Source organism: Epinephelus fuscoguttatus, linkage group LG15 (assembly GCF_011397635.1).
Source record: "Epinephelus fuscoguttatus linkage group LG15, E.fuscoguttatus.final_Chr_v1".
Taxonomy (NCBI): Eukaryota; Metazoa; Chordata; class Actinopteri; order Perciformes; family Serranidae; genus Epinephelus; species Epinephelus fuscoguttatus.
In genome coordinates this window covers 11034420-11047078 of record NC_064766.1, presented here as the reverse complement: position 1 = coordinate 11047078, position 12659 = coordinate 11034420, and the positions used below count along the sequence as shown (strand labels likewise).

Sequence of the window (12659 nt, the reverse complement as noted above, 5' to 3'; positions counted from 1 at the left end):
ATTTCGGTTGAATGTAATAAAATAATGCTGTAGTCACTACAACTGAATACAATATTACAGAATTGCCTGTTTTTGCAGAAGACAACTGAAATATATTTTTAATGAACATTTGTCTGATATGTTCAGTTTTGGACTTACGACCAGGTATGTTAATTAACAATACTACCTCATTATTTTGATAGAAAACTTAAATTGCATGGCAGCATTACGTTCCCCTCAAAATATTGCTACTGTTTTTAAATCAGTTTAATTTAGACATTATTTCTGCGAGACAGGGCTGCTTAACAGATAATTAAGCAGTTGCCATGACATATTATGCAGACGTTCATGGTTTTCAGAGGATGAATCCATCTGACTTTTGGTGATCCCCTAACAGTTCCTCTTGCACCATGAGGTTCACATTTTTGTTTTTATAGGTAGAATTTTCTTAAACTATTAGATGGATTGCCGTGAAATTATGTACAGACATTCAGAGTTTCCAGAGGATGAACCCTAACGACTTGTCCCCTGGCTTTTATCATAGAGCAGCCAGTAGGTACACTTTTTTGGGTATGATTAAAATGTCTGCCAGACATTTCATGTCCCCCCCCCCCCAGGATAATTTTTAATAACTTCATTGATACTTAACTTTTCCTCCTCTGCCACTATAAGGTCAACATTTTAATTGTTTGTTGGCAACACACTAGCAAAACTATCGACTTTCCTCTCAGCATCGACTGTACTTTGTGTTTAGTTATAATTAGAAAATGCTGGCATGCTAAAACACCACACTAGGATGATCAATATTGCAGACTTTCCTTGATAAACATCATTGTGTTGAAGTTTCCATTGTATGAATGTTACTATGTTGATGTTAGCACTTAGCTCGAAGGACCAGCATTGTACAACCTCAGAATCTCTTCAGGGCAACATACACAAAGGTCACCAGAATCCACTGAGTATAAGGTGGGTTTTATAACTCACACATGCTGAAAGTGACATAAAAATCTACCCAAATGTCACTGAGAAGTTCACTTTCCCTCCAGAGGATGTTTTCGATATTTATCTAACACAGAACTTCTGGAACATGAAATACTACAATTGGCTGTGCAGCCATCCAGGGTTGTGATAAATATGTCATATACACACACACACACGCACGGCTCTAAGACAGGTGTGGGAACGAGGACTGTAAAATGTCTTTGACTTTAAACACCAGAGGGGAAGAACAGCGGGGAGTAAAAAGACAAGAGATGGGTGGAACGGAAAAGAAATTAGAGTTGGTAGAAGCCACTAAAAGCAGCATCTGACACAGATTGATTTTCTCTCGCGTGTGAAAGAGAAACACACTGTTTTCATCCAGCTGTCAAATAAATCTTCATCCACATTCGCATGTAAATAAATGTCAGTTTGGCCGGCGGCTGTAATACACCAGCGATTCAGCCTGGAGTATATCCAGTTTGTTACAGTTTTTCCTTCAACTGAACTTGCAGTGAAAGAGAGCGCTCTGGTGAAAAAGAACTGATGCATTTTACAGTTTCTTGTTTGCCTGGAAGTCAATAGGAGACGAATTGAGTAGTCAGTATGAGTAGAAAGAGACGTCATGCTGAGAAACTTAAACTTCCTCAGATCAGAAGCTATGAAAGCACCGCCTGCACTGCTAAACAGGTGTGGAAGTGCACTGCAGACACACCACAGCAAGGAGCATCCAGAGATAAAACCCAAAGAAAGGCAAATAGTAAAAAAGTTGAGGACAGAAACTTCAGATCTTCCATCATCGTTTAATGTGCTCTGATGAAAGTGTTTGGACTAAAAGGACGATAAAGGTGATTGAAGAGAGTTGCCACCCTTGAGCCATTGTCCACTTTGTTCTTCCTCTCCAGTGTGGAGCTCCACCTCATTTCAAACATAGCCAATGTTCTGATGAATGATATGAATATGACGAGCGGACTGAACATACCTCAACCTCATACCTGTCTGTTGGACATTTCTGTGGTGGACAGATGTTAATCAGCCAAATGTTGTCACATGAATTTTTCTTTGATGAATTAATTTCAGTTGCTAATGTTCAGCAAAGGAGCTTGTCTTTTAAAACTTTTGAGTTACCTGGCATCATAAGCCAAGTCTCTATCCAAATTTTAACCAAATTCACAGGAAATCTGCAATAGAAGGAAAGCAGAAAACACAATGAAAAAATATGGCATTAATTTGTTTCATGTTATTAATTAGAGGAACGTTATTGTCTCCTCATTTCGCACACAGATCTGATGTTTTCATCTCTTCAGTAGAGAGGAAGCTTCAGAGGACACATGTCTAATACTTCATGAATTATTCACCAAGCCCGTGTCCTTTGCATTGCGTCCATTTTGCAGACAGTCTCTCTTCAAAGGCATTCATGGCGGTGCACTCTTTTGGCTCATGTGAAAAGCAGACAGAAATAGCTGTGTAAAGAACAATAAAAGAGAAGTCTGAACCCTGATGACCCCCATTACAAAATGAAGTGATTGTATTTGTCAAACTTGCTCCCAATTTCAGGTTGTCAAATACCATCATTTTGCTACACCCCTCTGTGTCTCATAGCAACGCACGAGGTATCCTTAAGCCTAGTTCACATTACACAATTTTCAACCTGATTCTCGCCAACTGCGTTACGACCTGTGTGTGCACACCACAAGAATTCTCCACTGAGCCCTCGCTGACAGAGCCCCAGATAAAGCGGTGATGTCACCAAAGTACGTTTTCTAACTTGGTGACGACACATCGTAAAGACGTGGATATTCTTCCCAGTGTTGAATCAGATCTGCCTCCAGGGCCTGGGTCCAAACACATCGCACTCCCCATGATCCTGTGGACGCCACCATTGTTGTTGTTGCTTACTGGCTTGTCAGTGTTGCCAGATCTTGGGAGAGACACAAGCAACCAGGGCTATGGAAACAAGCCCAAAAGAAGTGACTATCATGAGTTTAAATAACTTACTAGACAGATATATAAAGAGAAAGGTGACTTTTAGAGAGCAAGCCCAAATAAGCAGCTCCACTTTAGAAACAAGCCCAAAGTCGCGGCTAATAAGTGGACCTGACAAGTGGCAACCCTGAGGCGTGTCCTCCTCACATTTCGTCCGTCCTCCTGCGTGCTGACGTGGGATGTATCCCGCCTCTCATTGGCGGATGCTCTTTGTCTGTCGTGTCAGACTTCTCCAGTTTTCTAGCATGCCAGATATCCAGTCCCAGTCACAGACGAGGGAGCGACAAGCTCGTAGGCTTGTTCACACAAGGACTCATCGTGGCAGACTATCTGCCAACTCAACTCCAACCCAAGGTGGCTCTCAAGATCCTCTGTGACGTCAAAATCGCGGTGAAAATCGTGTAATGTGAACTAGGCATTAGTGGTATTTATGTAAGACACAGCTGAAATACATTGTAACACACAGTTAATGTTGTGAAATGGTTGCAGTTAGGTTTAGAAAGAACATCATGTTTTGAGAAAAAAAAGTACAAATGTACATATAAAGTCCGGTCTTGTTTGACCCATCCACTCACCCTACATGGACTTTCTCAATTTTCACACCAAGTCAGTTGCTCTTGGTGTCAAGTATTGTCCTGGATGAGTTATCACTGGACGTGTTGAATGCCTGGTATGTCTCACAAGGATGCCAAAGGCTGCCTTTGGTGATATCACACACAGAGGGGTGGCAGTATTTGAAGACCTGTAAATGAGAATGGGCTAGCTTGTTGGGTGATGGTTTCGGACACAAGGTTTTTGATATAACAACCTCTTGGATGTCTGCAGACACCCCAGTTCAATTGAAATATTAATCAAAGAAATGCATCCATCTGTCTTACTTACAGCCCAGCTGACTTGCCCAACATATCATACCTTTGCCTGTGCTTCCTTACCTGCCAGCCATTTCCCATTTGAAACTTCTTTACGTTAACTGTGCCACAAGAAATTGTCATTGTTTCAGGAGGGAGCAATTTTTTTGCATTTTATTTGGACAGACTGACCATTGAACTTCATGTGTTCATTGTGAACTGATCTTCAGAAATCCATTCTTTTTATGTCAGGAGGTAAATTTGCAGTCAGTTTTACAGCATAACTCATCCCAACTACCTCTAAAGACATTGCCCAGGCAGCACTGATTTGGTGATTTGCACATCACAGACTGGCTTTGATTTGATCAAAAAATGAATTTCTTTTAGACATCTTTGTTATATTTCAAAAGCATTTCATTTGTCATATTTCAGCATGCAGTTAAAGAACTGCTTCACATTAAAATACAGTCATATAAATGCTTTTAAACGACAGTGTTATGTAACCTAACCTGACTTAAAAACTGTCACTTTTCCTATGATGTTAATTCATTTTCAACCCAAATGTCCTGATGCATTTTCACTAGCAAATCACCAGATCAGAGCTTACTGATGGTGTTTGTAGCCCAAGGTTAGGAGAAGGTGGTTTCCGTGTGTGTGTTTGTGTGTGTGTGTGTGTGTGTGTGTGTGTGTGTGTCAGAGAGACCGAGAGAGAGAGAGAGAGAGAGAGAGAGAGAGAGAGAGAGAGAGAGAGAGAGAGAGAGAGAGAGAGAGAGAGAGAGAGAGAGAGAGAGAGGGAGTAACCTTATCTCCCTTCAGGCCAATACTGTAAATAGAAGTGTTGGGTTTTAGTCATCTTGCCTGATGAATTTCACAAAATTCTGCTATGTGTTATAACCACTTGTGTCATCTCCAGATTCAGTGCAACTTGTGTTCAGCTCAGCTAATTCAGTTTGGCATGTGAATCTTGAGATAATCGGAGGATGTTCTTGCAGAAGCTGAATCCTAGTCTGTCATTCACGTTGAGGATAAATTGTTTTGGTGTTTGATGCACCAAAATGCTGTTCAGCTGCCACTTCTGGCTCACGGTGGTGCACGTCTGTGTACATTTGTTTGTTGTCTTGATGACAGACAGCCTTGCCTCATGCCAGGAGATAGAGGGCCGCAGTCTGTGTGGGAGGATTTGGGTGAGTGATGATGGACAAGAGAGGAATTTGTCCACTGGGAACTTTTTCAAATGCTTTGGGGATCCAACGTTTAAGTGACTAATGAAGCTACTTACGAAAAAAAAAGAAAAAAAAAAAAGATTAAATGACATTTTTGTTATCTGCCACCTTTATAGTAAAATCACAGTTGCATAGCATCATAGTTGTAATAATATACACATATTTTTTGGCCAATTAGGGGGAGGTGGCAGCAGTCTGTACACGCACTCAAAAAACTAGTTACTACAACCCGATATTAGGGCTGACTAGCGCCAGCAGTTTCGAACTGTTAAATTTCCGCTGGGATCAAAATCTAACAGTGCCGGACACACCACAAAAACTAGGTGGAGAAGACGCTCACCAACACTGATCAACAGCCGACCAACAGCTTGGTGTGTCAGGGCCCAAGGTCAAATATCCACAATACATTTAGCTCTGTTTTGGTCTCCACCAACTCCTGAGAGAAATATCTGATAGCTGCTAAATGTTCCACTTTCGTCGAGCTGAAAGATGCTTAAATACTTCATAGGCTCTGTGGGCTCATCACTTTATCATCATCACAAGGGACTTCTTTTAAAACTTAACTCCTGTTGACACTTTTAATATCATATAAAACTACTGATAAGTAAAGCGAAGGTCGCTAGTTCCCTGAATCTCTGCAATTAAGTCATAAAATGAAAATGTTGCAAAACTGGACAGGAACAATGGACAAAACTATGAATGCTTAGCTTATAAAAGTTAATTTCTCCTTTAAATGTAGTATGTTATTAGACAAGTGAAATTTGTTGATTTTTTTTCAGGCTTACACACAAATAGATACACACACTCTATATATACTGAATATGTTGTATGATTATCATAGCTTAAAAATTATGCAAACTCATTGTATCACACACACACACACACACACACACACACACACACACACACTGTATGTACTAGTGTTTATATTCAAATGTGGAGGATGGTTTGCTGTTTGTCCAGTGTTGCTTGGCAGAATCTCTGTGTTTGCTCTGCAGGATTTATGTAGCACACACAAACACTAGTGGGTCATCAGCATCCCCTGGTTGTAAACACACACACACACACACACACACACACACACACACACACACACACACACAAAGAAAGAAAAGGAAGGGAGCGTTGGCTGGTCGGTAAGCAGCTTATCTTTACCATGTATTCATGTCTCAATCATAACCTTGACTATTCCCTGCGTGTGAGCTTGAAATACTTCCCCTCCAACTTTAAGAATGATAAAAACAAAGTACGGATAAACAAAGAAAGGAATGAATAAATGAACATACACAATGACAAATTCTTTTCTAGGTCAAAAACAGATATCAAATTCTGCTGTAAAGAGAAGGAAACCGTTTATTGCAGCTGTTTTTGCATTTTCTTTTGGGGGTTTGTGGTAGTATTGCTGTTTGACGTTTTGCTGCAACATTAGGGCTTTCTCCTGCACTCTGATGAGGGGACCATTAGACTGAAAGATAAGCTGCTGCTTAAGCATTAAAAGTGATTTTAACTTTAATAGACACATTTTAAGTGAACACAGATAAATCCGTGGGGTGGCGTCAATGATGTTTGATGAAGGGATCATTGTTTCAATACATACCACAGTCTTATAATGATAATTTATTTATTTATTTATTACAAAAACACACAAGTAGGCTACCCAGTGGCACACATGCACAGTTGCACACACATGCTTAAAATCCCAAATGTGGCAAAGGTGTTTTTGCAGGAAAACAGAATTGACTTTGGCAAGAATTCTGGGTATTTTATCTGGACCCTTATGCTGTATTCACACTAGGAGCAACACAGCCACAGGCTACAATTCATTTTCAATGGAAACTGGTGACATGAAGCTACAAACTGCTGCTCAACATTTTTTGCTGCTGATGGACATGATGCGCTGAAAAAAAGCTGAGCTGGCCTTGACTTTTTTTAGCACTTCAATGACGCAGTAAAGCGTCAACCAATCCTATGTTTTTGTCTGTAGCTGTATTTAGCTTAGTAATCAAGTGCCATGCTAACTTTAAGTGTATTGTGGTGCACACCAGGATGCAATGGGGCAGCTCAAGACACTGATCAAGAGCAAAGATTTTTTTTGACCAAATACAAGCACTAGATGATGTTCCTTTGAGGTGCTTTATGGCAAGTAGCAGACACACACAAACCCTTGACGACATATCTACATTAATGAGCGCTTGAGCAACACTTCAAAGGAGACTGTGTGATAATGTAGCTGGTCGGGCTGTTACGTCATCGCATGTAGATAAATTGGATTCTTTTACCTCTTCCTCCTCAGGTTGACGGACGACATCCAACCTGTAACTTCCTGTTGGAGGTGGAGAGAGACCAGGCGGAGTGTCTGAGGAAGTTGAGGGAGGAGGACGCTGCCAGCAGCCATAAAGGTCACAGTCACTCACTAAGCTACAGTTAAACAAAACTAGTCTAAGAAAGAAGTTGTAAAACTTTGTGGAGGTGAACTGGATCCAAAAATACAAAACATGGAGCACAAGTAGAGTTTAAACCAGCAGATTCCAAATCAGGTTGTGTCTGTTGTTGAATAGGTATTGGCCGATAACCTGTGTGATGTTTTCCACCTAAATTAAACCTGGACTAAATCTGGATATGACACACACCTGATCTGACCTCCTGAGTTTGCTAAATGGATTATAAATATGAGATTATTTTCCAGCCTGACCAAATTTAGACACAGCTGATATTAACACACACACTTCCTTTCTTTGATGTGCATCTTGTCTGGTTTAAAGGCACTCTGCAGCGTGCACTCAAAAGTTATGTGTCCTTTTGCACTACGCTAATTACTACAGAATATGTAATGATTGTGGTTGCTTACCAAATATAAGACCCAATTAGCAAACTGAGAAAGTTGGGCAGACTTTCTCCTTGCATCCTTAAAGCTTTATCTGCATATATCTACTTCTAAAATGCATGTGTAAAATTGTCATGTATATACTAAGTACCTATATGTTTATAGTTGTTGGTCTTATCTCTGATGTGAAAGGTCCATGAAAAACGAAGAAATTCTGTCATTCCTTTCATCTGCTACACAGACGAGACTGAAGCCTAAAATGTCCCTAAAACCCATTCTGTGTTTGAGTGTTCCTGCCGTGTTAATGAGCCTGACTCTCCTCTCCAGTGATGTGAGCTCTGGACGCTGAGTCCCCCTGCTGTGTTAATTAAAGCTCAATGACACTAAGTAGAGCAAAATAATAACATGGCTCAAATTCTCTGCGGGTGAAAAACTGCGAGGGAGCGCAGTTTTCTGACAGAGTTTCATTCATTTTGTCAGCGGAACAAGGCTCTCGGGACTTCGTCTGATGCTGCAGCCCTGGTGATAAAATCAGGTTACATGCAGCTGGCTCAGCCCCAGTAGGAATCAAACCACAACTTCACAGTGCCAGTGCCTAACATTACACACTCAGCAGCACACAGGGATCAGGTTTAGACTCAAACTTATTTATTCATGGTTGCAATCTACCAAAGCTTTCCTGAGTGAGCAAGTCAGGACTCCAGAGTTTCAAAGTTCACTGTTCAACTTTGAAACCTCCATGCCTCTGCCCATCAAGTTGCAAAAACATGGATGGTGGGCACCCAAAATTAGTGTCACCAACTCACCATTTGACCAAATGTCTCCCCTTCTGTTCCTGATGTTGAATAATGACAAGAAAAGTGAAATTTATCATAGTTAGCAAAGGAATTCCTGACTTATGGTGACTTATGGTGACCACGACCAATGACTTTTGACCACCAAATTCAAATCAGCTTATCTTTGAGTCAAAGTGGACATTTGTGCTATATTTTAAAAAAATCCTTCAAGGCATTCTTGAGATATCACGATCACGAAAATGAGACTGACAAGGTCACAGTGACCTTGACCTTTGGTCATTGAACACCAAAAACTAATCAGTTCATTGTTTAGTCCATGTGGACATTTGTAGCCTACCATATTTAAAGATATTCCCTCAAGGAGTTCTTGAGATACTGTGCTCAGGAGAATGCAACGGACGAGGTCACAGTGACCATGACCTTTGACCACCAAATTCTTTTCAGACCATCCTTGACTTAGAGTGGATATTTGAGCCAAATTTGAAGAAAAGTTCTCAAGGTGTTCTCGATATATCACATTCACAAGAATGAGACAGAGGCAAGGACACAGTGACCTTGACCTTTAACCACCAAAATCTAATCACTTTATCACTGAGTCCAAGTGGATACTTGTGCCCAATCTGATAAAAAAAAAATGTCCTCAAGGTGTTCTTGAGATGTTGCGTTCACAAGAATGGGACTAGTGTATGTACATACTTAGAACCCACCAGTGCAGAGGCATAAAAATTAAAACAAAGACCTACAAAAGTTAAGAAACATAAATATCAATAGAAAATTGTACAGTAAAAACATGAAGAAATACTATAAAATAAAAAAAAGTACAATTTACTTGAGAAATGAGAGAGCTGTAGGGTTTTATGCAGGAAATGTGCAGAAGTTCAAAGTATAAAGTATAGATGCAGTAAACAGAGAAAATAGTCCAGAAGATGTGTGCTAATGAAATACATAGAGACACATAGAGGCATCACATTAATGTAACGCGTCACATGTATGGAGGGGATAAGTGACCGTGTCAGTCGGGAGCCCTGGCCTCGTTCATGAGGCCAGCCAGCTGCAGTTGGGAAGAAACTGTTTTTGTAGTGTGAGGCTTTGGTCAGTTGTGTCAAAGGATGTTGCGGTGAGATTGTTTTGTCATCTGCTGTTTTTAAGGCCAAGAATGAACCTTAAAACTCAGTTTTTAAGCCAACATGCGCAGAAAGATAAAATGACAATCTAAACATTTAAAATGAGCTAAAGCAAATGTAATCTGCTGATGAAGATCATGTGATATGAAAATGAGGCACAAGTCATGACACAGTAGATCAAGTCCAGAACAGCAGTGTTAATATATGTTTTTTTACATGTCAGAGCCAGTCCCATCAATGCATAGGCCCAAAGGCTTTCACACAGAGGGTGAGAACAAATTAAAACAACACGAAAATGCTTAATACTGCGTCAAGACCATATCAGCAGCAATGCTAAATTGCCATAGTTGAAACACTTGTTTAATAAAAATAGATTTGTACCAGCTTATCCTCAAAAACAGAAAAAATATGACAGTTCGAGGTTCTGGATGCTAGTGCCGCATCTGAGGAGGCAAAGGACCAACTACTGGGATCTTAGTGACCCATAGTCTCTCTAAGGTAAGTTATTGTATAGAATAAGCTGCTGGCTATTTCCCCAACTTTAATTTTGCCTTAATGCTCTGAATGAATTTGAATTCCTTCTGCTAAACAGTTATGCGATGTGTATGCTTAGGGCTTTTATTGTAAAAGGTAAGAATGGAAAGAGTGGATCTGGTTGCGCTACATTTGTCAAAGTAACACGGGCCCAACTTTTTAAATACATATGCTCAGTAGTTGCATCAATGGCTCATGGCATCAGTTATTTTAATTACAACACAGTGTGCTAATATGTATTGCATAATATGTTAGTGATGTATATAATGTATGTCATGTAACATTACATTATTTTAATAACAGATGTACTCATTTTAAGCCAAACCATGATGTTATTTTTAAACCCAACAATGTACTTTTGTTGCCTAAACCTGAGGAAGTAAACCTAAAAACATCCAGGTTTTTTTTGTTTGTTTTTTTTTTAACCTAAGTTTTAAGTTTATTTTGAAAAGAGACTATGCATTTATCAAGTTGAAATCGTATTTCCTGTGAAAACAGAAGTTTATTTTGAAAAAACACAATGCATGTAACAACACACTGTCCATGAGTGTCAAAAACTGATGCTGGGGGATACCAGAGCATCATAATTCGATGTGTAGGGCCACTGATCCATTATTTGATGGACTGGGACTGAGAATGTGTTGGTCAGTTGAAAGTACGGGGCCGCCATGTTGTTGTCTTTTCCATGACTGGATGATGCCTGTATTTGTGGTGTGAAAACAGAAAAAATTGACTTTGTTGCAGTTAAGACATTATGCCGCTTTTTCGGTGCGTAATATTCACATTCTGTGTGATAGCTCTCATGACATGATTTTGAAAAAGTATGTTAATGTGCAAATTAAACACACTAAAAAAAAAACATTGTGTAAAGGTCTTAATGAATAAATAAATAAATAAATAAATAAGTAAATATGTAGGATACACTGCTAAGACAGTCCTTTTTGTGGCTGCCCTATTGAATTTTTTAATCGTCCTGTGATTTTATCACTTAATCAGCATCAAACTCATGATCTCACACTGTCGTCCAACTACTTCACACCAGCCAGTTGTGTTTGTCAGAAGCCACAACAGGTGCTACATGACATATCAAATCGAGCTGTTTTTGAAAAATTAGACTTTCCTGCAAAGATCCATCCAAATATCTGATGAAGTAATGAAAAGGCTCTGCAGTTGAAGAAGGGGAAATGGAATACCGTCTGCAGCACATTTAAGAGAAGTCCATTTGTTAACTGCATGAAATTGAAGTAGGGCGATGCTGGAAAAGGGCACAGTGCTCAGCCACCCTTCACTTTGCAGTGAATAAAAGAAGACCATAAACCAGAGGAAGAGGATTTCCCTCCAGATGTGTGCTGCTGTGTGTTTCATTGCCTCTGATGTGTTTCTGTGAAAGCGAACAGAGAAAAGGATGGATCACTTAGCGGGTAGATGGACTTTTCTTCATGCACTGATGAGTTCAAATCTGCGTTTTACCCCAAAGACATCTGTTCTCTCACTCTTTCCCCTCTCCCCCTCTCATGACCTCTTTTGCCTTTTCAACATTATTCCCCCTCTTTTCTTTGTATTTTTGTGCGTCCTTTTCGTACCAACTTCTTTACATCTCTCTTTTCCTCGCCTCATCTTCCTCTTTCTTTCCCTCTTCTTAATATAACTCCTCCACTCGCCTTTCTTCTGTCTGCTCAGTGTTGGTTCGTTCCATTTACAGTGAGGTCAACACAAGAATAAGCTTCAATTTTAAGGACGTTGAAGGTCAAAGCAGACAGCCGATGAAACAAATTATTTTGTGTCCTTAGCCTGTCACATTTCTGACATTCAGGCACAAAAGGAGGAAGAAAGAAGAAGGAGAGAATGAATGCCGGAATGAAAGGACAAACAGCAAGTAATGGAGGCAAAATGATAAAGGGATTAAGGAAAAAGGAAACAAAGTAGAAAATAAAGGAAGAGAAGAGGAAATGAGAGGAGAACAGTGATAACAGACAACAGAGTGGAGGTTAATAGAATAATCTCAGTTTGTCTGTTGTTGGCTGGGACGCAGTGTTTGTCATTTGGGGGATGAAGATGAGATTTATCTGCTTTCATGTTCTTTGCAAAGATCTTTGCAAAAGCAATTGAATTGTATAAGCGAGAGGAGATACTGATGATGATTTTTGCCTCTTCCTCCTCAGAGTCACAAGTTTGATCCCTGCAACATGGAGCGCGGCTCTCAGCATTCATGTAACCTGACAAAACAGCAATCCATCAGTTTTACAAGTTGCTCTAAGTAATGAAGTCGTCAGCTAAACATCTTAAATGTGTCATTTTAACTGTGTGAAGTTTGTATTATAGAAAACAACATCTCAAAAGCTATAGGAGCCAAAATAGAAGCGCCT

The 12659-nt window shown here is 39.9% G+C and overlaps 1 protein-coding gene across 1 annotated transcript in view; it reads left to right on the top strand.

The window, feature by feature from the left end:
- The window catches only part of vipr2 (vasoactive intestinal peptide receptor 2), a 97215-nt gene that overhangs the window by 21744 nt on the left and 62812 nt on the right, over positions 1–12659 (top strand). The window contains exon 2 of the mRNA XM_049598244.1: positions 7308–7413. Within this exon, the coding sequence (XP_049454201.1) occupies positions 7308–7413 (106 nt within the window). The remainder of the gene's footprint in view (positions 1–7307; positions 7414–12659) is intronic.